This window comes from Amphimedon queenslandica, unplaced genomic scaffold, assembly GCF_000090795.2.
Source record: "Amphimedon queenslandica unplaced genomic scaffold, v1.1 AMPQUscaffold_13063, whole genome shotgun sequence".
In the NCBI taxonomy this organism is placed as follows: Eukaryota; Metazoa; Porifera; class Demospongiae; order Haplosclerida; family Niphatidae; genus Amphimedon; species Amphimedon queenslandica.
Window position 1 is genome coordinate 1 of NW_003546701.1, and position 24,107 is coordinate 24,107.

At 35.4% G+C, this 24,107-nt stretch overlaps 6 protein-coding genes across 7 annotated transcripts; 3 read left to right on the forward strand and 3 right to left on the reverse strand.

The window, feature by feature from the left end:
- Positions 1-6: 6 nt before the first annotated feature.
- On the reverse strand, positions 7-3,303 carry LOC100632174 (polyubiquitin-C-like). The gene is made up of 6 exons (XM_020001515.1): positions 918-3,303; positions 675-793; positions 453-602; positions 259-406; positions 166-219; positions 7-114 (listed from the first exon to the last, which is right to left on the reverse strand). Exons 1-3 carry the CDS (start codon positions 3,283-3,285, stop codon positions 483-485), a joined length of 2,607 nt encoding a protein of 868 aa, XP_019857074.1. The 5' UTR covers positions 3,286-3,303; the 3' UTR covers positions 7-114; positions 166-219; positions 259-406; positions 453-482.
- Positions 3,304-3,465: 162 nt separating this feature from the next.
- LOC105314197 (AP-5 complex subunit beta-1-like) lies at positions 3,466-9,238 on the forward strand. Of its 2 annotated transcripts, none has more exons than XM_020001512.1 (34): positions 3,466-3,566; positions 3,665-3,759; positions 4,238-4,316; positions 4,364-4,408; positions 4,461-4,520; positions 4,574-4,648; positions 4,696-4,773; positions 4,821-4,885; positions 4,938-5,013; positions 5,071-5,124; positions 5,215-5,340; positions 5,389-5,427; positions 5,473-5,547; positions 5,592-5,647; positions 5,735-5,828; positions 5,875-5,941; positions 5,985-6,035; positions 6,105-6,261; positions 6,406-6,495; positions 6,537-6,672; positions 6,729-6,867; positions 7,541-7,588; positions 7,634-7,692; positions 7,745-7,802; positions 7,858-7,933; positions 7,988-8,031; positions 8,080-8,153; positions 8,215-8,302; positions 8,353-8,388; positions 8,447-8,504; positions 8,562-8,667; positions 8,718-8,779; positions 8,829-8,956; positions 9,043-9,238. In XM_020001512.1, exons 1-34 carry the CDS (start codon positions 3,471-3,473, stop codon positions 9,192-9,194), a joined length of 2,742 nt encoding a protein of 913 aa, XP_019857071.1. In that variant the 5' UTR covers positions 3,466-3,470; the 3' UTR covers positions 9,195-9,238. The 2 variants fall into 2 exon arrangements, with proteins under 2 accessions (XP_019857071.1, XP_019857072.1); XM_020001513.1 differs by having other exon boundaries at positions 5,878-5,941.
- LOC105314198 (cysteine-rich and transmembrane domain-containing protein A-like) lies at positions 9,212-9,839 on the reverse strand. Its single transcript, XM_011408225.2, has 2 exons — positions 9,514-9,839; positions 9,212-9,457 (listed from the first exon to the last, which is right to left on the reverse strand). Exons 1-2 carry the CDS (start codon positions 9,778-9,780, stop codon positions 9,323-9,325), a joined length of 402 nt encoding a protein of 133 aa, XP_011406527.1. The 5' UTR covers positions 9,781-9,839; the 3' UTR covers positions 9,212-9,322.
- A 239-nt stretch (positions 9,840-10,078) lies between these two features.
- Positions 10,079-15,983, forward strand: LOC100632301 (insulin-degrading enzyme-like 1, peroxisomal). The gene is made up of 13 exons (XM_020001510.1): positions 10,079-11,057; positions 11,288-11,515; positions 11,935-12,031; positions 12,218-12,443; positions 12,689-12,923; positions 13,006-13,162; positions 13,670-13,792; positions 14,036-14,212; positions 14,271-14,400; positions 14,487-14,637; positions 14,889-15,062; positions 15,166-15,273; positions 15,363-15,983. The coding sequence occupies exons 1-13, from the start codon at positions 10,167-10,169 to the stop codon at positions 15,888-15,890; spliced, it is 3,225 nt and encodes a 1,074-aa protein (XP_019857069.1). The 5' UTR covers positions 10,079-10,166; the 3' UTR covers positions 15,891-15,983.
- Positions 15,984-16,028: 45 nt separating this feature from the next.
- Positions 16,029-21,936, reverse strand: LOC100632425 (biotin--protein ligase-like). Its single transcript, XM_003389475.2, has 7 exons — positions 19,146-21,936; positions 18,919-19,086; positions 18,538-18,763; positions 18,174-18,334; positions 16,875-16,989; positions 16,602-16,815; positions 16,029-16,254 (listed from the first exon to the last, which is right to left on the reverse strand). The coding sequence occupies exons 1-7, from the start codon at positions 20,043-20,045 to the stop codon at positions 16,086-16,088; spliced, it is 1,953 nt and encodes a 650-aa protein (XP_003389523.2). The 5' UTR covers positions 20,046-21,936; the 3' UTR covers positions 16,029-16,085.
- Positions 21,937-21,984: 48 nt separating this feature from the next.
- On the forward strand, positions 21,985-23,303 carry LOC100632552 (54S ribosomal protein img2, mitochondrial-like). Its single transcript, XM_003389476.3, has 4 exons — positions 21,985-22,077; positions 22,123-22,165; positions 22,220-22,332; positions 23,070-23,303. The coding sequence occupies exons 1-4, from the start codon at positions 22,015-22,017 to the stop codon at positions 23,205-23,207; spliced, it is 357 nt and encodes a 118-aa protein (XP_003389524.1). The 5' UTR covers positions 21,985-22,014; the 3' UTR covers positions 23,208-23,303.
- The last annotated feature ends 804 nt before the right edge of the window (positions 23,304-24,107 follow it).

The following is a 24,107-nucleotide window of genomic DNA, read 5'->3' on the forward strand; positions in this document are numbered from 1 at the left end:
ACACGTGTTGATCAATGTCTAGCATTGTGCCAATTTTTTTCCAATCCTTGGGAGCTTTAACAGCAACTTCTTCCAATAGTTCACTAAGCCTGGGATCAACATTTGGAGGAGGTTCTGTTATAGCAATCAGTTAAAAGATGCATTGTGTTACAACAATTAGCTTACCATCACCTTCCTTTACTAGATTTATAGGAGACAGCAATGAAGTATCTGAACAAGCTAGAGAGATATTTATATTAGATGAAGATATAAACTTACTAATTGCAATAGATAATAATGGATCCCTTGTACCAGTAATAGAAATGCAATGAGTAAAACTATCAGAATCAGGTGGACCTTCAACACGCAAAGTTATTTTACTAATACCTCCAACATCAGAAGAGTAATCAACATCAGCTTTATGTACCTAAACAGCAATAAATAAACAAAGCAGTAATGTTATGCTTGTTTACTTTGCAAGGTGTTTGGAACGGTAAAAGTTTCTACCCATTAATAATGCATGTCTTAATATCAAAAACAATTTCTTTTTTATCATCAAATGAGAACACAATTTCTGGGTCCCCTCTATTGCATGATCTTGTATTCATCTCAGATACTACTTTCTATGAATACAAAATAATGAGTACACATGATTAGCACAAAAGTAGGCTAACTGATGTAGTAAGTTTACATACTTCAATGTGATAGACTTTGTTCTCTGTAACAACAAAGTGTACGCTCCAAATTCTTGTGGCTGGAGTGTGTTCATAAAAGGCAAGTAATTTGTAGTGACTCAATGGTTCTGGCTCAATATCTAATACATGCATGTAATAATAAATAATAATGATGATAATGATAATATTGATAATAATAATAATAATAATAATAATAATAATAATAATATTGTTAAATTTGTCAATAATCATAAGTTGTTATACCTTTGATTTGGCTTTGTGGTCCAACAGGAATAAATTGTAAATCTAATGTATTCTGATTTTTTATATTATAATATGAGAGTGTATGACAATCTTCCAATCGTTTACTAGCAAATAGAAGTTTTTGCAAATAAGGTGGGATTCCTTTTTCATACAGAATCATATATTTAACAGTCTCAATAGTACAACAAGAATCAACTTGTAAAGCAAATGTTTCACCAATAATAGCTTTTACAAATATCTGCATAGGTAAAGATGAATCAAGTAGATGCATTGTATCTTCCTTTTGAATGTTATAATCTGAGAGTGTATAATGGTCTTCCAATCTTTTAAAAGCAAATATGAGTCTCTGTTGATTAGGTGAGAGTTTTTCTTTATCCTGAATCTTATACTTAATTGTCTTGATGGTATCAGAAGGATCAACTTCAAAAGAAATTGTTCTACCACTTGGAAGTTTTATGAATATTGTCATGCCACCTCTTAAGAATATCAAATGCATTGTGCTTCCATCAGTAATATTATGATCAATGAGCGTTTTAATCTTATTAGGGGAAAGTACTTTTTCAACGTAATCATCTTCAAGTCGCTTCTTAGCAAACATTATTTTCTGTCGATTGCATGGTATACCTTGAATTTCTTCAATCTTAGCTTTTATGTCACTAATTGTATCAGAAAAATTAACATTTAACTCCATTTTTTCCCCACTTAAAAGTTTAACAGATACCTTCATAGTAGGATTAAAACTAGTTACAAGTTGCAAAATACTTTCCATTGGAATGTCATAGTTTGCTAAAGTTGAGGCATCATCCAGTTGTCGACCAGCATAGAACAAGGTTTGATTATCAGGTGATATTTTTTCTTTATCTCTTATCATTTTCTTCAAATTGCTAATAGTATCGGTAGGTAAGACTTCAATAACTATCATCTTACCAGTAAAAGTTCTGATATAAATATTTGCACCACCTCTAGGGTAATGGGAAAGATATAGAGTAGCATTATGTCCAATGTTGTAATGTAATAGTGTCAGGGAATTATCTAATTGATTACAATAGCGAGTGAACAGTTTCTGTTGATCAAGTTCAATACTTTCTTTATCTCGTATTTGCGATTTCACATTCTCAATTGTATCATTAGGATCAACTTTAAGAGCAATCATTTGACCCGTTTCTGTTTTAACAAATATTGTACAATCAGCATGACGTTGTACAAGGTGCAGTGTATCTCCTTCTGTAATATTGTAGTATGAGAAAGTTCTTCCAAATGATAATTGCTTACCAGCTAGTATTAAATTTTGTTCACTACAAGGAATGCTAGTTTTAGTCTCAATGATGGTTTTAAGACTCTCGATATTCAAATCAGGACTAATATAAACAGAGGTTAAGACCTGACCATTAACTACTTTGATGTTAATGCTTATATCTTCTGGTAGCAAAAGATTAAGTGTAGCTTCATTTTGAATAAAATAATTTGAGAGTTTACAACCATCTTCTAATCGTTTACCATTAAATATTAGTTTTTGCTGATCTGGCTGGATTCCTTTTTCATGCAGTATCTTTGCTTTAACATTCTCAATTGTATCGCTACGGTTGACTTCAAGAGTAATAGTTTTAAAAGTAAACGCTTTTACAAATATTTTCATGCTAACTTCTAGAAGAGGTGATAATTCTAACATACTTTCCTTTTGAACCTTATAATCCGAGAGTGTATGACCATCTTCCAATTGTTTATCATCAAGCTTGAGTTCCTGGTAGTCAGGTGGGTCTCCTAATTCCTTCTGTATCTTTGCTTTAACAGTCTTAATAGTATCAGAAGGTTCAACTTCAAGAGTAAATATCTTATTAGTCAGAGTTTGTTTGACAAATATTTGCATACCACCTTGAACACAAAGTAATAAAAGTAATGTACTTTCCTTTTGAATCCTATAATCTGAGAGTGTAGGACCATCTTCCAATTGTCTACCATCAAATACAAGTCTCTGTTGATTAGGTGGAATTCCTTCTTTCTCCTGTATCTTTATCTTAACATTCTCAATACTATCAGTGCGTTCAACTTCAAGAGTAATGGTTTTACCAGTCAGAGTTTTTAAAAATATTATCATGCTAGATCTATGAAGAGGAAGTACTAGATGTATGATTGTCCCTTCCTTTTGAATGCCATAATACGAAAGTGTATGGCCATCTTTCAATGTTTTAAACTTACCATCATAAATTTTAAAAAGTGACAGTTGAGATGGATAGTATCTCGGATTGTATTCCTTTTCTTTGTATATTTTCTTCCTCACACCTTCAATGGTATCACTAGCCTCAACTTCAACAGAAAACTCCGATAGGTGTACGCCATCTCGGACAAAAGGTTTTATAGATAGTTTCATTGTAGTAATAGTCTAGACGGGGTTTGTTAGCACTTAGCAATCAGCATAAAGTCCAGCCATCAGGGCAGCTCAGCTCAGCACACAGCTCACGTGAGTGCGTTAAACTCCGACTCGCGGCCACGTGTTCACACGTGGATTTTTGAAAGTAGACGGATAATGTCCGGAATTAATAGTCACTCCTTTTTATGGATCCTCTGTGGTATGAGTTTAGATCTTCCCCTGCTTCCTTCTTACAGAAGAATAGAACTAATGTAGAAGGATTGGTCCACGACCTCCTTCAGGTAAGCTATATTAAGCCTAATTTTATAGATTTACAATTATAGTGGTACCTCCCAAAATTAATAACATGTATAATTCCTTGCTTTGACATCATTTACAGATTCTTTATTCTGATGACAAGACTATTACATTAAAGCTGAATGTATTGGGCATTTTACAAGAGCATGGCTCATTTTTATTAGATGATATAAACAGGTAACGACCACACACACATGCGATGTATAGACCACTGGAAGTGAGAATTAGAAAAGATATGAATTTTGTTAATTTTACATATGGACGTGATACGGTATCTGCCCACACTTCATAATTGGCTGCCATTTTGGTTGGCAAGTTTGATAAGGAAGTCAATGGAGGCATGAAGAAAATGCCTAACTTACCTGCTTTAGTTCTATCAATAGCTAAAAAGTGCTTGTTATAAGAAAGAACAGCTGCCTTTAAACGTCTCCTGTAAAGGATTTGGTCAAATTTGCTGCAGAATTCTTAATACAGGTTTGTTTTTATGTCGGCCCGTTTGTTCTCCGTTGAAAGTTGCCAACCAAAATGGCGACCGGAATTTATTTCATCCTAAACCACGCCTTACAACCGTAAAAATTTCTAATAATCTTCCTACGCAAAATTACGCAAACAATTTTCACTTCCAGTGGTCTATAATTATTATGAATACTGATAGGCTTGAGCTGGTATTGGGCACATTAAAGAACATCGTTAAAGAGCAGAGAAACACTGCAGAACCAATTTATATGTCACAAGTGAATAATCAATGACACACACTATTAGTTTATCAGTATTGCTATAGGTACTTGTTACTATTACCGATTTATTACTGCAAACTCAATTTCTAGTAAGCATATATCAATTGATAATAAAATATCATATTATTTATTATCTCGTAGGAGAGTGTGCAACCTTATCTTATAGAATTTGTATCAATGCTTTTAGAAATCATCGAGAAAGTAGATACATGATTTAATTATTACCTTCCTTAAATCATGTGCTTCTAAATTAGCTTAAAACTGAGACAAATCGCCTGCTGAGGTCAACAGCTTGTGATTGTCTAAAGGAGATAGAGCTCTCAATACCAGTGAGACATGCAATACATCAACTCTTATATGTATATCTTATATACAGGGGCTATTGTGTGATATTGTGGGTCATCTCTTTGGCATGTGTCAAGCTGAGAATTCCTTTATTCATCAGCACTACATGGTATGGCCTGCAATTAATGCCATGTACTTACTAGAAATATCGTACAGGGTCTCTTTGCTACTGCTCTTTGTCATAATGTGCAAAAAGTTGCTATCTTGCCTAATACTGAAAGGTATTTTTTTAAATGCAACGAGTGTGTGTAACATTGATGTTATTTTTGGCAGTAATTTTCCCGATGATGAAGGGACAGTAAGCAGTTCTTTGCGTGATGTATTGTTTCACGATGGACGGAGACCTCAAGTATACTAATGTTGTGTAACTGCCTTTATGTAGCACTTTCATTAAATATGGGTGTAGGTATTTGAACCTCCTCCGAAATACTGGAAACTATCAAAACATATAGCAAAAATGGTATTTCTTAATTACAATTAATATCATGCTGTATATTTGTTCTGTTCTCATTTCCTTGCTATTATTTTCCCTCTCTCTCTCTCTCTCAAGCCTCTTAATGATGCCATTAAAGTACCTGACAGTACCGATCAGTCAGAGCTCATGAAAGCTATCTCCTTCCTTGTTGATCACTGCCACTTGTTCACTACACACTTTATGGTTCAAATTATCTTGAAAGTAACTTCCTAGTGTTATAATTTCCAGTCTCATCTCTCCCTGTATTAGGTTATGAGGATTATATTATGCAGCACCTTGTCACCAGTGGTAAGACATACATTATTATCTTAATGCAAGATTTGTTTTTTGTAGATGTTGAAGAGTCTATTGCTTCGATACTCTTGTTGCTATGATATTCAATTATGGAATATGATGCTACTAATGAAAGTAAGTAGCAATGGGTGCATTATTGTTACATTGTTTGTGTGCAGGTCTTGTTCACTGAAGGGATTTGTGATGAAAAGGATGAGCTAGTTATATTAAGAAGGTAAGCAATGCAACTACCGGTATTTGATTCATGTTGTGTATACAAGATTTATTTTTAGTTCTCATCATTTATTAATTGTGTTTATAGGTTGATAATAATGAGTGGCCATCCTTGCTTGCCTTCACATCAGTGTGCCATAGCTATTCAGTGGCTATTGCAACTAGAGAATGATGAGCCAAAAGTAAGCCTTTCTTCCTATCTTCATTATCCTATTATGGAGGAAACAGCAGTTTCTGAGTGAAGTTGATTCTCACATGCTTGAGCCGCTTCAACCAGTCGTGTTTGATGCTGATGGTATGTTTATTGTCACTAAAAATAATATTATTATTACTTGCAGAGATATTGTGGTTCAAACTATTAACACTCTCTGGCATATATCAAGACTCAAGTAATAATTATAGATACATCTGCATGTGTCTGTATCCATGAGTGACATTATAACTGTACTGTGTATTAGGTAATGATGATATTATAACTGGTTTTAAAAGTGTACTCGGAGCATTGCAGAAACCTTTATTGTGTGGCATATCTGGGTCTCCATGTCGACTGTTGTATAGGATAATGCTGCTGTTCTTTGAAACTTTTGATGACGACATGAAAAAATACATTGAAAGGTGTGTGAATTAATGTAGCTTGATTTTTGTTTAGTATTTGAATTGTGAACTACAAGTTAATGTTAACTAGCTGTATCTAATTGTACACATTCTTAAATTTTGTACAAGATTAAGATAGGATTTTTGTCTTGTTCTCTCTGATAGAGTTGCTGCTAACATTTTGGTAGCTCATGCAGAATTCACTCCACAGTCACTGGATTTGATGGCACTAGTTAGCAAGAGAATGGAAAATGAGTCAGTGAAAGTCCCACATATATATAAGCATTGCTTTGTAGGACAATGTCAGGCAGCATATTATCTGAAGTATGCCAATGGCTGCAGACACTAGAGATCAGTGAACTGTGTCTCAAACTTGAGTATCATCTCTGCCTTTGTACTGCTGCAGCCAAATCTAAACAAGTTTGGCCTCAGGTGAGAGTTCTTTATAATAATATGCTTAATGTGAATTTCTTCGTTTTTTATTATAGATTCCACTCCAAATATTGAAGAAGGTTATAATGGATAGCTCAGTGTGTCAGGAAGGTGACTGGGACATTGGTAATGCTATACTGCTAGCCCTTTGTACTCTAATGAAAGTATTACCTTCTGATGGAACAGCAGCCAAAGGTTAGCTTTTGATACATGTACTTGTGTTGTGTAGAAAGTTTGAGCTGGTTCCGATCAAATTTGAATTTTTTATGAATTTTTTAATTTGCTCAAAAATCGGTACAAAGTCCCTGTACTATAGTACAGGGTCTCAGGCCAAATTTTGCCAAAAATGGCTGTGTGAGAATTTTTCATTTTTATATTTTTCCCTGATGCATATACATGTATTTATGTTGTGTAGAAAGTTTGGATTGGTTCTGATCACATTTAGATTTTTATGAATTTTTTAATTTGCTCAAAAATCGGGACAAAGTCCCTGTACTATAGTACAGCCTGTACAGGGTCTCAGGCCAAATTTTGCCAAAAATGGCTGAGTGAGAATTTTCCATTTTTATATTTTTCCCTGATGTATATTCATGTATTTATGTTGCGTAGAAAGTTTGAGTTGGTTCCGATCAAATTTGAATTTTTTATGAATTTTAAAAGTTGCTCAAAAATTGGATCAAAGACTCTGTACAGCTAAATTTTTCCAAAAATGACTAGATGAGAATTCTCAATTTTTATATTTTTTCTGATAGATATACATGCTCTTATGTCATGTAGAATTTTTACAGATTTTTGAAGTGCCAAAACTTTTCTAAAATACTTACTTTTGTTTAAGATTAATTGTTGCTTTTTTTTGACTTTGAAACAGATCTGGCTAATCTTTTGCTCACTATGTCCAAGAGTTTCATGGATATTGGTATAATTGAGACACTCTTGTCAGTTACTGGGTCATTTTATTTAGATATTCGTGACAGAGCAAGAATTTATCTCCAGATTTTATTGACAGTATCAAATGAAAAGGTATGACCTATATTAAAGGGAGAGAGGATCAATTATACAATTATTTTTTTAGTTGTCAGCTTTATTGTCTGAGTCAGAGATCAGTTCTGATCTATCACAGGCAGTTGATGGTACGTGAAATTAATTCACTTCTCACTAACACACACACACATCTTTACACCATAGCTGGTATTTCTAATAATGTGTATCCAATATCATCTTCTGTAAAGACAATCAGCACATCAGTCTTTATCTTAGAAAGGTAATTTTTAAAAATAATACATAATTATTGCTTGTCATGTTTTTTTTATTTAAGGGCTGAATATCGCCATAATAAATGGACCAATAGTTGTATTGATGGTAGGCCTCACTGTGATATTTTGATTATTTATAATGTTGTGATATTAGTTGATGATTATTGTCAGTGGATTAGTGAGCAGCCCAATATGTTTGTATTGCATATACCTTGCATCATATCTCTGGTAAGTAATACACTTTCTTAATGTCTCACTCTGAGCTATACCACTTGCATTACTTGTATAGTCGAAGGGCAAACCTGATTGGGTATCTGATAAAGTGTATGCTGTGGTCTTACAGTTCTCCAGTTCATCATCATACATTAAACCACCAGGTATATATAAGACCCTTTGTATTTATCATACTTGTATTCATTTTATTTAGATATTCGAATACCCTCTATATCAATGGGAGAAGAAGGTATAATAATACTCTGGTGCACAAATAAAGATCTTTATTATTGTTTTTATTAACACAGTGTCAATTATTGTAAATATAAAGGCAGTCAAGCCATTCCCTGCTAGCTTTGAAATCAAGTATACATGAATGATATTAAGTGTACAGTTACTATAATGACAATACTCATAATGTAGAGGAATCTTTACAAATGATGATGGTGACACTTGTACATGTCCACTTGAGCCCATTCAAATTTACTTTCACGAGTTATTCCATTCTCCTCCATTAGATAATGCCAAGGTAAAGGCACTAGTTGTAATTACAGTATGTGTGTATTCATTTAAATTTAGGCTTCTGCTAAGGGACTTTTCAATTTTTTATGGGCAAAAATTAAAAATGAAGAACACTCCAGGTATTGGTTACTATTATTCATAAAATAGATGCATTCTATGCATTTATAGGAGCTGTCCTACTAATGAAGGTGCACTCTCTGTCATGAGATTAGAACTATCATATCAGAAACTTCATGATTCATTGGTGAACAAACTTACCCCTTACTGCCCTTATCTGCAACCTCTAAAAGATGAAGGTAAGTATCTATCACCAATTCACAATAACAGCACATGTCGTATTAAACGACTAATTATTTCGAATCACCTTTACGATACCAAATAGGTTCCTATGAAGTATTATTGTTCTTACCACCTCACTATCACATTCTGTTGAAGTGTTCTCCTGATGATACAACTAGCGTAGTTGAAATAGCCACTGATCTTTGGATGCTCTTACCTTTTGTTGGAGAATGGCTTAAGAATATATCTTCTTAAATTTATATGATTTTAAATGACTTTAAATTGAGAGAAACAGTTTTTAAAAATACAAGCGACACACTGTCTGCCAACCAAAAGCTTGTTTATTATTATAAATAATAAAATAAAACACTAGTATATTAATATCAGTCGTCACCAACAAAACTATCCATTCCTGCTCCTTCCATGCACATACCAGAATCCATTGCATCACACAGACACATGTAGCAAAGCATTCCAGCACAACAGCACATCAGGCCCTGAGTAACAGAGTCACAACACTATACAAATGAATAAATTAGTACTGATTCCAATGCTCATTTAGTCTATTTCTTACATTAGCAGTGTTTCTTTGTTGCTGTAGTTGTGGTTGTGATTGGTATCCAGTGTTCTGTGGCAGAGCTCCAACAGGATAGTACTGATCAGGGGGTGGTGGGGGAGGCTGACCGTGATACTGATGCGGCTGACTGTAGTACTGAGGTTGAGGCTGTCCTGTTAATGGCTGGTCGTATGGATTATAAACAAACTGGGGAGGAGGAGGTGGTGGAGGAGCCTGGTAGATTGGTTGAGTGTGTGTACCATAGTAAGGACCAGGAGCAGACATTGGGCTTGACTATATTCTATATGAGCAACTCACCAAAAGGATTCGGAAAGCATGCAACTCAGTAGAGAAGTAGTTATTCTTCTTTCTGATCCACCACTTACTGCAGTAGAAGTGTATGGTGTGTGCTAACATAAAAATTCAATTAAAGATACAATGACTGAATGTAGTCTATTCAATTGTATTAGAGCTATTGAACTTTGGCAGTGCATAGCAAAGTCTCACTGCATGTATGCATGAATTCATGAATAATTGAATCGATGCACCAGACACCACGCCCTCACAATAATCTACACTGATCTAATCATCCACTCCCTTTCCTCCTTTATTTATTTTTCTTCTCTTGTCTTTGTGTGTCTGCTGGTCCTGTTTTCCCTTCCCCTCAAGCTATGGCCTATAAGCAAGGAATTCCTCTCCTCGAGGCATTTGAAGAGGGGAAAGACCACCAGTCAGACGAAGAAGACTCTGAAGACGAAAGTCCTTTCACTCCAGACGCAGTTAAGATCAAAGCATCAAAGGGTAGACTAGGATCAGAGTTCTGTACGTGGAAGCACTGGCTATTCCTGGGCTTAGTCACAATGATAGTCCTAGTAATACTACTGCTAGCTGTCACACTCCCTTTTGCTTTGATACAGGAGAAACCAACAGGAGCAACCACCCCCCAACCTACAGCAACACCCCTCCCAACTGTACTCCCTGTAACAAAGTCCCCCCACGACTCCAGGGACTATGGGTACTTCACACTTGATAATGGACTCAGGGTTCTTCTCGTATCGGACAACGAGACCCAGTTAAGTGCTGCGGCCATGGATGTCGCCGTTGGCAGTTTCAGCGACCCTCCCTCTCACTTAGGCCTCGCACATTTTTGTGAGCACATGCTGTTTTATGCCAGCGACAAGTACCCACAGGAAGGAGCCTATTCTGATTACTTGAGTCGTCATGGCGGCTACGATAATGCCTACACTTCCACCGAAAACACTAACTACTTTTTCAGAGTTGGTTCTGAGTATCTTCACGAGGCTCTTGATCGGTTTGCTCAGTTTTTCATTTCTCCGATCCTCTCCCAGAGTGGTGTCAGTCGGGAAGTGAATGCAGTTGATTCCGAGCATCGAAAGAACCTTCAGGATGACGGCTGGCGTCTCTGGCAGCTGTTGAAACACATCTCGAATCCGTACCACCCCTTCCACCAGTTTAACACGGGAGACTTAGAGACACTGGATAAACCTGACGTGCTCTCTGCCCTAAAAGACTTTTATTATAAATATTATTCAGCTAATCAAGTAAGTGCAATTAAGCAAGTGGGTGTAGGTTTGAACTCAATTAGTTGTATTATAAAATGTATAGTATATATACATGTAGTATATACTGCCTTGTTATTAGTGAGTGTCCAGTGTTTGTGTTTTGTACTGCTTGCTTATGTTTTAAAGATAGTCCACCACACACATAGTTATTGTACATCAGCTAGAATAATAATGATAATTCTATTTTTTGTGTCTCCTTGTTGTTATAGATGCAACTTGTTATATATGGAAAGGAAGACTTGGTAACTCTCTCTCAATACACTGTCTCAATGTTCTCTTCAATACGTAACAACAATGCATCAAGGGTTCGCTATCTGAACACTTCATTTTCTCCTCCTTTCAATGGAAAGATTGTATACTATGTTCCAGTGGCTGATGTACATATGATTACAATGTACTGGCAAGTGATGCCACTGAAAGAAAAGTACAGAGAAAAGGTAGAGAGAGAGGGGGAGAGAGAGGGAATGAAAATAAAAGTTTAAAGTGAATGGAAAGAGAAATGCAAATATAATAGTATTAGGAGAGTAAATGAAATTATAGATAATACATGTACATATTGAAGATGATCTTGATGTAAACAGTTGTCATGGTTGCAACTAGTCTAACCTGGTAGCAACTGCCCGAGTACATGGCGATGATGGCTAGGCTAGGCTAACTTTCCTTGAAGTCATCATCATCTACATGCACACGTCATGAAATGGGCTTTGTTGTCTAATTAGATAAAGATAATTGTGTTGTACGTCTACACATCATTCTTGTGCACCATGTTGAGGTACATTCGGTATCAGTCACGTCAAAATGCAGTCAATTGGATATTGATTTTATAATTCTTTCTCTCCTTTTATTTTCTGGTCAGATTGCTAGCATACTCTCTCAGTTGCTTGGCCATGAAGGCACAGGATCTCCTCTGCACTATTTGAAGAAGCAGCAGTGGGCAATATCCATTTCAGCTGGTAAGTAACCCACAGCATAGTACACTAATGTATCATATAATGGAAGTAATGGAACCACAAACTTACACATAATCTTACACTTACATCTAATTGTGTAGTAATATTCTTGGAAAGTAAAGGTTATATGGGCTGGCATGAAATTTATTTGTGTTGACATTATAATGAATAATCACATATAATTTGTAGGTACAGAGTTTTCAGCAGATTCATACACTGTATTGGGCATATACATTACACTGACACAGTCTGGGCTGGCTCACTCTAAGGAAGTGATTGGTACTGTAATGCAATACATTAAACTCCTTCAAGGACTCACTGAACAACAATGGAGGCAGCAATGGAACGATTATGTCGATGTGGCGATTGTTAACTTTAATTTCTCATCAAAAATTTCTCCTGATAAGTATACAAGGTAAGGAGAGAGAGAGAGAGAGGAAAGAGAGAGGGTTTTATGAGAAGGAGAAAAATTTATGCATGTAATTACAAACTTGCAGCCACAATAAAAGTCTCCACATTAAGGAAATATAAGCTACATACATGTATAAAGTACCCTCAAATAAAATCCCATGTACAAATTAAAGATAGGAAATAGAAGCCTATACTACTTCTAATTAAGGATTTGCAGTACATTGTACATATGCATTTATCTTTCTGTAGCAATCTTGCTAGTACTATGCGTACTGTGAAAAGCCCTCGGGATTTTCTTGGTTCCCCTCAACGTTATATCTTTAACCATACCCTCATATCTGCTGTCGTCTCGTCACTCTCTCCTTCTACTCCAATCATATTCGTTGGCTCACACAATCTTAGCAACCCACAGACGTCCACTGTTAACTTACCACTCCCTGGGTCTCTCTCGTCCACTGAACCAATTTACGGGACAAAATATGATGTAATGTGATGTAATATGATGTAATAATTTAATACTTTTAATGCTAAAATTGTATTTATTAAATTTATTTTTATACTTGCAGGTAGAGCCTGTATCATCCCAGTTAGTGTCCGATTGGTTACAGTATTCTGTTGTATTACAAGAATTGAGTTTACCAAAACAAAATGAGTTCATACCGAGAGATTTTGTCATCCTTGAGACTTCAACTGCGACTAATCAACCAATGAAGGCTGATCCAGGTAGCAATAATTATTATAATAATAGCAATAAAATAGTCTAGATTATAAGAGAAAAGTCGACAATCTAATATTTTTGTATTATTAATTCATGATGATTGATAGATAAATGACATTGTCATGGTAACTTGCAATAGGAGAGCTAGAATTTTGTAGTGGTACAGTATGTCTTGTCTATCTGTCATGTAGTGATTATCGATCTTAGTTCTAGTATCCTTTTAATTTATCTTTGATGAAGTGTTTATTGAATAGACTACGTGATTTACTTGCATCGTTGTTTTTATGGTGTACTAGACATCAGTTTTTATGTATTCAATACCTGGAGATATGCTACTGTTATTAACTTAATATTAACATGCTCTCTCTCTCTCTCTCTCTCTCTCTCTCTCTCTCTCTCTCTCTCTCTCTCTCTCTCTCTCTCTCTCTCTCTCTCTCTCTCTCTCTCTCTCTCTCTCTCTCTCTCTCTCTCTCTCTCTCTCTCTCTCTCTCTCTCTCTCTCTCTCTCTCCAGTTGATGATGGGTACAGTGTTTGGTGGCAGCAGGATAAGCAGTTCCTACAGCCAAAGCTCAATCTAGTGTGTAACATATACAGTCCCATTAGTAAGAAAGCAATCAATGATCCTAGATGGACAGGTACATAATAATGCAACAAAAAAACTCAATAATGACAATAGTAATGATAATAATATAATAACAAGACACCAAAGGTGCATGGCCTCGCCCCTAAAGCTGTTGGGGAAGTGGAGGTGGACTGCTATGTAAAGCTGGGTGAGGCCAATGATAATAAAAGTGTATTATTTATTGTAGCAGTCAGTTAACTATGTATGTCTAATACAATGTATATCATTTACTTATTATCCTTGTCTCTATTTACAGCACTAACTGAACTCTATGCAAATATTGTACTGGCCTCATTAAATCCATTGGTTTATCCAGCCACACTTCTTGATTACAGTGTCTCAGTAAAGGCTGTACCTCATGGACTCAATATTGCTATCAATGGATACAGTGACAGCACTGTCATGAATAAAATCATTGAACTAGTTGTCAATGGTACATCTAAAAAATATATGTCACATTTTTACTCTCCCTCCCTCTCTCTCTCTTTTAGCTATGACTAATGATACTTTGTTATCAAATCCTGAGATCTTTTCTCTCACTCTTGAGTCAATGACAGATGCACTTTCCAATTATAATTTCACTGCCCTACCCTATCATTACATATACCAATACATACAAAGGTAAGGGAAGCACATGTGAATTTGATTTGGGTGTCAAAAATGTTTCAAAAATTTGAGTGTCATTTTCTTTTCATTTTTGTCTCAAGTGTTGTGATGGATCGTCCAATGTGGAAGAAGTGGCAGTTATTGAATGCACTGCAGGACTTTAATGTCAGTGAAGTACTCAGTCACAAAGCATCACTCCTTGAGTCTGCCACTCTCCTCTGTCTAGTCCATGGAAACGTTGATAAGACTCAGGTAATGGGCCACATACACTGTATTGACAACAACCATGTAGTACTGTATATCAGCTAATGCATTTTAAAGAGCTCCTTCCAATAAATTGAGTGACAAAATTTTTTGACACCTTTTTGACACCTTGTTTACACCTTGAGGGTGTGAACAAGCTTGTAAAAATTTTTACAAGACATTGTTTCCTATTGTCATTAAAAGCACATTATATCAATTGATTAATATTTATAATTAATAATCATAATTTATTACTATAGGCAATAAGATATGGACACTCTTTCTTTACTGTCTTGAGCTCATCTACAATGATTGATCCTACAGGCACTTTGGCCCCACGAAGACGCATACTCCTTTCTCCTGGTAACTACAGTGTAATAGTACCAGCATTGAACCCAATGGATCATAACAGTGTCATCAACGTAGTGTTTCAGGTGAGGATTTGAGAGCTACATAAACTACTGTGACATTTATTTTAGAGTTTTTTTATCTTGTTAGTAATGTAGAGAGTAATAATGTGTTTCTGGGTTTTTGTAGATTGGCGTTGGTTGCAATGTGACCACACTCAATAATGGACTCCATGTGTGCACTAACTCGTCTCTAAAGAGAACAGCAATAGTATCACTGCTAACACTGCAAATACAAGTAAGGAGAGAGAAGAGAGAGAGGGGGGCGGAGGGAAAGAGAGAGATATATACTTAAGCATATCAATTACTGTCTATTGTCTTTTGTAGCAATCTTGCTTTGATGTGTTACGTACCAAACAGCAGTTAGGGTATGTTGCATACTGCACTCTCAGAACCAACAACAACGTACTCTCATTCCAAATCCTAGTACAAAGTGGTACCTACAATGCATCTCTGTTACTGGAAAGGATCGATCAGTTCTTGAAAGACTCGCTACAGAATGTGACAGAGTTTCTTACTTCGTCTACATCAAACTTTGAAAGTCTCGTTCAAATATACCATGAGGTATTGAGACGCAAGGACTTGAGTCTCTCTGACGTCACAGCAAGACTATGGAATCAAATTGACACCGGTTTGAACCAGTTCAACTACAAGCAGCAACTGGAGACTGCGCTCCAGTACATACAACCAAACGAGTTGATCCAGTTTTACAAAGACTACATATTGGACAGTGGTAGGGCTAAGAAGCTGGTGGTAGCAGCATATGGTAAAGACAAGAAAGAAACTCTCAACTCATACATCAGCAATGAACTGGACTATACTAGAATGGATCCATCTACTATCAGTTACCCATAGCAACAGGCTCCACCCCTAATTAACTAATATATACTTTTTAGTCTGTCCTTTGTACATCTATTGTAATTGCTAATGTACAAGTTTTGCTGTAAATATTAATTTTGTTTTTAATCATCAATCGTTATTAATAATAACACACACATTATTATACATAAAATATTAATAATACATAAAATATTAATAATATCATTATTATTATTTCATTGTTATTAAACCTTTCATAATGTCAAAAGTGTTCCCGTCGGGTCCTAGCGAGAGATATTCATTGCTTCTTGTCTTAACACGCAAGTATCCATGCTCATTGATCCCAGTAATAATAGCTGACTCCACCCCTGGGTACCCTGACAACTCGACTGTAGCATTACTATATGAATACAATGCATAAGTAAAGATGTACTACTACTACTGGTATGTTAATAAATAATGTTCATTTATATGTAACAAAATGGTAAAAGAACAGACAGTACAAGATGATTTATTGATGAGGAGTTAGTAATGGTGATAAGTGGTTCTATAAAGAAATCACCAATAAAACTGCCATTTTGTTTCAATCTGAGCATGCTCAATGATATGTGGCGCAAAATTACCAATTAAAAATTTGCCAAATAACTTTCCACAGGCAACTTTGCCAAATATTACTCTCGCCAATAAATCATCTTGTATGGTACAGTAACAAAATGGTAGAGAAACAGTTCATTAGATTTATCTTACTGATGCATCCAGTATTGGTAGTAGAGTCCTTCAATAGCAGTCAGTCCCCATTGATTGTACAGTGATAGGTACATCTCAAGATTGTTGAGAGTCAGCCCTAGTAGTGACTCCAGTCTCAGTGACGGCAAGTCTTTATGAGTCTCAGTATTGTACAATGAGATACAGTCATTGATGGACAGAGTCGGGTAATGATTACTCACATTAACTCCCAAGCCTACATGATGTCAATATAGGAAGGATAAGGACACATAGTACTCTTGTATCAATGTGTACCAATGATGATGGTTGTTGCGTCTTCAGTTGTATAAGCTGTGGCAAGGCATCCTCCTAGCTTGACTTTACCATTATAATAGATATCATTAGGCCACTTGACCTGTATAGGAACATCCTAAATGGAAGAAAATAATAAATAAATTTTGTCTGATGTGTTGTAGACATGGGATTGATTATAAGGGCTATTACTATTATTACTATTACTCGTGTTATTATTATAAAATGTACTACACATGTATAGTAGTTCAATTTTTTAGCAAATTTAAAAATTCATAAAAAATCTAATTTTGATGAGAACCAGCTCAAACTTTCTACGCAACATAAGTACATGTATATGGATTAGAAAAAATTATAAAAATGAAGAATTCTCTCCTTTTCATTTTTGGCGAAATTTGACCAAGAACCCTGTACTATAGTACAGGGACTTTGGCCTGATTTTGGAGCAAATTAAAAAAATTCATAAAAAATCCAATTTTGATTGGAATCAGCTCAAACTCTCAATGCAACATAAGTACATGCATATGCATCAGAAAAAATTATAAAAATTGAGAATTCTCACTTAGCCAATTTTGGCAAAATTTGGCTCAAGATTCAGATCTGTACTACATCACAGGGACTTTGGCTGGTTTTTAAGCATGTTTTAAAAGTCCAATTTTGATTGGAATAGCTTAAACTTTCATAAGAACATGTATATAATTAAGAAACAGCTAAAACATTCTACAAGGCAAACCTACATGTATACCGTAGGTCGGGATATATTCGCGGCTGTAATTATTCGCAGTTATAAAAAATTCAATTAAAAACCATGGAAACTGTTAGAGCGTTGCTATGACAATTAAGACCACGTGTTTAGTGTTCAGCTATTCATCTGTTCTTTAGCAGCTATAGAGGAGCTATTCACCAATAGCGAGTCCTTCTCTATCTGTTAACTTCTTGTATGGACCACTACCTCAGAGGTCTTTCAGTCTCTTTGCTGCAAATTGTTACTGGTCCGCGTGGTGGTGATAATAAACCACACCCGTCAATAAACATTAACTAGAATGGGTGGAGAGTCCCAAAATATGGCAAGGCACTAGTTCTGAAGAGAACCGGTAAAGCAGCTCCAAAGAGCCCAAGGCTTAGTGACACAAGAAGAACAACAGCTCAAGAACACTGCAGCAAGGTGCTTTTCTTCACTATCGCGCCGTTTTCAATTAAAATAACACCTTGGTTTCCATGGTTTTTAATTGAAATTTTTTTATGACCGCAAATAATTGCAGCCGCGAATATATCCCGACCTACGATATGTCAGTCACATACCTCATATCCTGACTGTCGTCTCACAGCAGTAACTACAGACAACGTAGCAATGTGTTGGACAATACTGGCAGTCCTTCCTAGTCTGGAGTCAATCGGGAAGTGAAGAGGAACACTAAACATCATGCAACCTTTAGGAGACAACCAAACATTACCACCTCTACCTATCAGTCAAGAGAATTTAATAAAGTATTACTGGCAATTTCAGACAAGAGAATGGCTATAATATGGATTGTGAGCACTATTATATTAATATCAAAATGCTGTACAATAAAATAAAAATTGAATGCATTCTAATAGTTAACTAATGCTCGTATCATTAAAATCTAACAATACTTAAGAGTGACGTACATGTACATTTACATACCTTTCCCTCTAGTTTGTTGTCCAGGTGAGCAAACCACACCCAGCTCGTTAGTAAAAAGTCTAGTGAGAGGAGTGTTCCCAGTAAAGAGGGTTTGAGACGAGGTCATTATTGGTCCCAATAGCAGGGACTGACCCATACAATCAGTTTTTAAGCTCTTAAAATAAAGACTGGAGTCAAACTCAAGGCTCTCTAACTGCTGCTTAGAAGGACTCAGTAATACAGTAACCTGAAGTACAGAATTATTATACTGAATTAAAAATTATTGTAAAAGTTACTCCATAAATATTCTAGTACTCACTCACACTATTCTTATTACTATCACTATGTTCAATCAATTAGTTAGCATTTGCTTGTGTACAATAAATTTAAGGTCTAGCTTACTTGTTTTTCATTAGTGGGAGGCAAGGGATCGACAGGTGTGCCAACGGAGAAATCATCAGTGACAAAGAGACAGCTAGACTCTGTGCCATTCATCATAAACCATCCATCTCCTTCCTTCTCCTTCTCAGCTTTATGTGACGTCAATCGAGACAGTACACTGCTTCGAACCTAAATAAAATAATATTAAAAATCTTAAAATTGTAATTAACATAATAGGATAGCCTAACCTCTTCATTCTTAGTTATAAGATAAAGAGGACTCAATTCCTCATCTACTCCCTTTGCTCCAGTATCTACCTTTAGTCCTAGACCACTAAATACAGCTGCTTTCAAGAAGTCTTGTCTCTCTTGACCAGTTTCCTTTATTTTGATGACTCCAGGTAGTCCACTAGTGTACGATAAAGGGTTGAATAAGTGAACGGACGAATAGATGAGCTGTCCTCCACCATTGTCTTTGCTCCATGTCAACTGTTGTATGCATGGTCTATTGATGTCACCAATAAATGCTGTAGCTATATCAGTAACAATGACCTCATCGCTCTCTTTTTGGGGACTACTATGACTGGATCCATTGACAGTTGGAGCTCCATTAGTCCCAGATATAGTTAAACCAGAGACATCCAATGACACTTCCTCATCACTTCTATCAATGCTAATTGTGTGGAATCGTTTACTCGAGGTATTGCATGGAACTACCTCAATTACACTATCATCAGTATAAACAGAGCTAGTTTCAGTCACACTAGGCATTAACTGATGATTAAAGGAGATACATTTCCCACCACAGGCTCTGCTGGATATATATGAGAGTACAGACTGTCTGGTCTCGCTAGAGAGAGGTATATGAGGCGGCACGACTAGTAAAAGACAGTTCTCTTGCCAAGGCTGCTTCAAAACGTCAGTCTGGGTGAGAGGATACACAGTGTACCTGTCTTGCCCGAGGATTAGAAGAATATCAGTTTTCATTCTTTGAAAAGAAGCGTCACCACTCTCTCCCGGGGCAGAGAGAACCAGAATATTTGGTGGCTTAGCTCCAGCCATGAGCCCTCTCTGAAGATAGGTCTTCTTTAAAATAGGTCTAAAGCTCGGTCTAAAGACAAAGTTAAGAAAATGGTAAACACGTGTCATTGCAAATCAGCCCCTCCTATATTGATTTAGATGGATACAATAAAACCTACTATAATTTTTGATTTGCAATACTCCAACCACAAATGAAAAGTACATTATTATCTGCCATGTATAATGTATATAGTGTTATAGTGTAAATTATTGTTTTAATTTTTATTTCTGGTACTCAGTATTAATTACTGATGTACCCTCAGTACTCCAAACTCCTGCTGCCCTCAATTTAATGTTTTTCTTTTCTTCTCTCTCTATGTTAGTACTGTAAAGTTCTTTAATAATAATAATAATAATAATAATGTAGAGTAGACCTATAGCTACATATAAATTTACAACTATGATGAAGGTGGATTGCAAAGTACCTTATTAATATTAATTTACTATTCAATTAGAGGTTCGAGCATGCTCACAAAACACTGGGTGGAGACATGTTAGGGATACACCGCCCATTTCAAGCCGGCAACGAGAGAGAAGTAGCTCGACCAGAGTAAAAGTGTATAAAAACATCATAGTAACACTAACAGGTAAGACGACCATCAAGCGATGAAGAATGCTCAATAAATACATTCATGATATAGGAGACAAGACGCTTGTAGTGCATCGTGTGTGCCCACGCATTCTACAGTTTGTAAAAGTACACTTTATAATTGTCTATATTATCATTATAATAATCATTAATTATGATTGTGATGATGTGATAGAATGTGTATTTTCTGACAGTTGAATGTAATGAATTAGGCAGAAAATAAGCTCCCATATAAATTTCATTACTGTTAGACTGCACCACCTATGGGTGGGGCTTGTGGGATCATTCAATTCATTATATATACACCCTTGACATTGGTCAAGATACAGTCTACGGCATACATTGTGCAAGCAGACTAGTGTACGCAGATTATCATCCCCTCCCCCCCCCTAACAATTTTTTTTCCTTGACATTCTCCATAGCTGATTTTTAGGTGGATGGTGATGAAGCATATCTGTCTGACTCTGGCACTAACTCTAGCGTATTTTGTTACTAACTGTTACCATTAAAGCATTTTGATTGTAGTGTATTCTGTGTTAATGTTATTATTATTATTATTATTACCATTATTTGCTTGTGTGTATGTAGGTGTTTTTTGTGTTGTCCAATGGTGGTTGTGGCCTCGGTTTTTCCACCACTATGAAAATAAAATAAAGTGGTGGTTTTTTCCTTGGGTAAGCTGTGGGACCCAGCTTCCCTAAATAATGCTAGATTGGCCTGGTCCTCAGCCTACCGTTAATCGTTCCTTAGTTATTAACTTATTATCAACTATTGTTCTTTGATCCGTTGAAAAATAAATTTATTGGCTTGCCCGACTTGCCACACCTCATTATTGCAAATGCATGTGTGGAAGGTCCAGGGTGGGAGTAAAGGTTAATATAGTTAGTATGTTATGGGAGGAAAAGAAAAGAGATCTTTTCATTCAAAAATGCTGATTAATAAATTTTCATGCTTCAATAACTATACTTCGTGTTCACTCATCCATGTCAATTCAATTTATGCATTTATATATGGCCTGTGACCTTGTATACCAATCTTGTTTACTGCAGGATAAATGATGGACAATCACAGAGCACAATATGTACTATTAAAGGATAATCTGTTCAACAAAGAATGCACGTCATACACTACAGAACCAGCCCAAGCAATAAACAACAGTAATAGAATGTTAATCTCAGGAAAGCTCATGATACCAGGTCAATTGAAAAGTATACTACTAGACTAAGCACTATTTTACTTTTTCCTTAGACTGTGCTTTGGAAAACATCTGCAGTGGTACAGATTATAAGAAGCCCATGAAGGGAGACAGAACTGAAGGATTAGCTACCTGTGAAGTTGTGAACAGCTAAATGACAATTTTTTGTAGAAGTTAATTTTTAAAATTAAAAAATGGTTGAGGGCGTTGCTCAACTTGCTCTAGAGGCGTGACTTCACGTGGCAACATTAAAAATGGCGTCTAGGTTGTATCATGCTAGCATCCGTTTTAGTGCTCACAATTCATTCAGGATGCAAGTAAAACTCTTCTTAATCACACTGTTACTTACCATTAACTTTTAGACTTTTGTACCACTCAATAGAAATTTGACAAATACTCCATCACGTGAGACTATTTATTAGCAGACACTAAAATTTTTTGTTTTACTATAATTTTTAGATGCATTCTTTGTCAGAAGGACCAAGACTAATAATATACCGGTATACCTTGATTACAAAGGTGGTGGAACAAGAACGTTGACGATAGTTAGAAAAATTGATGGAGATGCAAAGGTATGATGTACATTATAATTATTGAGGATTTTGTTCACACCTTTTTTAATACCTTATTCAGTCTTAGTCCAGTCTTATATCTCACATTACATATTATAGTATTATTGGGTACTACATTTTAAAGGTTAATTTTACTAGTAACTAATACAGTCCAGCCTGCTATGAGTGTCTTGTGAGACTATACTATAAGGGGGAGGTCTGCATGCCTTCTTAATTTGGTTCAAAATTTGACCAAAGACCATGGGCAATAGTAGATCTACATGGTATTTTGTCAAAAATGGCTAAAAGAGAATTCTTGATTTTTATAATTTTTTCTGATACATATACATGTTCTTATGTTATGTAGAAAGTTTGAGCTGATTCTGATCAAATTTAGATTTTTTATGAATATTTAAAGTTTTTCATAAATTTGGCCAACGACCAAAGGCTATAGCCTTGGGTCATTGGCCAAATTTCATCAAAAATGGGTAGGTAAGAACTCTTCATTTTAATATTTTTCCTGATGCATATACATGTTCTTATGTTATGTGGAAAGTTTGAACTAATTCCGATCAAAATTCGATTTTTTATGAATATTTAAAGTTGCATGTACTGTATTGTATTGCTTGGTCAGCTCATGAAGCATGCTGTTTAGCTCCCTTAGCATGCTATAATGTAATTGATGCCATGTGTATTGTACCCATAAATTTTGGCTGAAATTTAAACTTGCAAAAACTTTACATAATATTATTGAACAGGCATTGGAGAAAAAGCTAAGAGAAGTTATTAGGAACCGAGACCTAATGACACGTACAGATGAATTAACAGGACAGATTGTATTACATGGAGATTATAAAAGCATTGTAATGAAATACTTAAAATCAATTGGATTTTGAATCAATGTATAACTGATTATAGCACTTTATACTGTTAGTCTGTCACTGTATAAAATGATTATTTATAAAGAGAGGTTGTTGTCTTTCAGTTCAGAATCTATTGTATAGTTAAACAATATACCTGTATATAGGCAATATCAATTATGCCTTAGGCTCCTGCTATGCTTTAATTGTTTATGGCATGCAGACTCATTGCATTAAAAGAATACTCTAACTGCAGGATTGGGGATGTACCTGTACCTACAGTTCACATCCTAATGTGGTAGCACTTGCATTACAAATCAAACCACACGTCAATAATTAATTAATTATTAACCTCAAAGTACACATAATTATAATTTTGTTAATTTGGCAGCTATTTGCATGACCTCTGTTGCACCTATAATAAAATAAATGGCTTTAATAAAATTAGTAAGGGCTAAGTAGATTTCATCAATTATAATATGGAGGTATTTATATTGGTTAGTGGAAATTGAATTTTATTTCTTGTTATTAAGTCTAAAGCTGCCATTAGCACAATAACCTCATAAACTATATCCTAATCAAAGCTAGGTCTATTAATAAAGGTTTTACACACCATACATGTAAATTGAAAACTATTACTAAAACTAATTGGAGTCTGAGTTCATAATTATGTAATTCACCTTCAATTAATAAAATTTGAGAATTTATTAGTGCTTTACAAGAGTCTTTGAATTAAAAAAGTTTCTGAATCATGAGGTAAATATCATGATTATTTCTACTGGTGATGTACTTGTTGACATATCTTTGAGTCAATTAAGAGACAGTAAAGTAGTAGCTACCTCATGTTGACTTTAAAATGTGCAAACAACTTGTATAGGTCACATTGACAGCATTCCATGAAAACAAATTATAACAGACTGTCAAACAGTGATTAGT

Coding starts and splice junctions, on each gene's coding strand:
- LOC100632174 (XM_020001515.1), bottom strand. CDS start 3,285: ATGAAACTATCTATAAAACCTTTTGTCCGAGATGGCGTACACCTATCG. Junction 794..917: donor ACCACAAAGCCAAATCAAAG/GTATAACAACTT, acceptor TGCATGTATTAG/ATATTGAGCCAGAACCATTG. Junction 603..674: donor ACAAAGTCTATCACATTGAA/GTATGTAAACTT, acceptor TTGTATTCATAG/AAAGTAGTATCTGAGATGAA.
- LOC105314197 (XM_020001512.1), top strand. CDS start 3,471: ATGGATCCTCTGTGGTATGAGTTTAGATCTTCCCCTGCTTCCTTCTTA. Junction 5,014..5,070: donor ACGATGGACGGAGACCTCAA/GTATACTAATGT, acceptor ATATGGGTGTAG/GTATTTGAACCTCCTCCGAA. Junction 5,648..5,734: donor GAGCTAGTTATATTAAGAAG/GTAAGCAATGCA, acceptor TTGTGTTTATAG/GTTGATAATAATGAGTGGCC.
- LOC105314198 (XM_011408225.2), bottom strand. CDS start 9,780: ATGTCTGCTCCTGGTCCTTACTATGGTACACACACTCAACCAATCTAC. Junction 9,458..9,513: donor AACAAAGAAACACTGCTAAT/GTAAGAAATAGA, acceptor TCATTTGTATAG/TGTTGTGACTCTGTTACTCA.
- LOC100632301 (XM_020001510.1), top strand. CDS start 10,167: ATGGCCTATAAGCAAGGAATTCCTCTCCTCGAGGCATTTGAAGAGGGG. Junction 11,516..11,934: donor AAGAAAAGTACAGAGAAAAG/GTAGAGAGAGAG, acceptor TTTTCTGGTCAG/ATTGCTAGCATACTCTCTCA. Junction 14,638..14,888: donor GAAACGTTGATAAGACTCAG/GTAATGGGCCAC, acceptor TTATTACTATAG/GCAATAAGATATGGACACTC.
- LOC100632425 (XM_003389475.2), bottom strand. CDS start 20,045: ATGACACGTGTTTACCATTTTCTTAACTTTGTCTTTAGACCGAGCTTT. Junction 18,335..18,537: donor ACAACAAACTAGAGGGAAAG/GTATGTAAATGT, acceptor CTTGACTGATAG/GTAGAGGTGGTAATGTTTGG. Junction 16,990..18,173: donor GACGACAGTCAGGATATGAG/GTATGTGACTGA, acceptor TCTTCCATTTAG/GATGTTCCTATACAGGTCAA.
- LOC100632552 (XM_003389476.3), top strand. CDS start 22,015: ATGGCGTCTAGGTTGTATCATGCTAGCATCCGTTTTAGTGCTCACAAT. Junction 22,078..22,122: donor ACAATTCATTCAGGATGCAA/GTAAAACTCTTC, acceptor ATTAACTTTTAG/ACTTTTGTACCACTCAATAG. Junction 22,166..22,219: donor TTTGACAAATACTCCATCAC/GTGAGACTATTT, acceptor TATAATTTTTAG/ATGCATTCTTTGTCAGAAGG.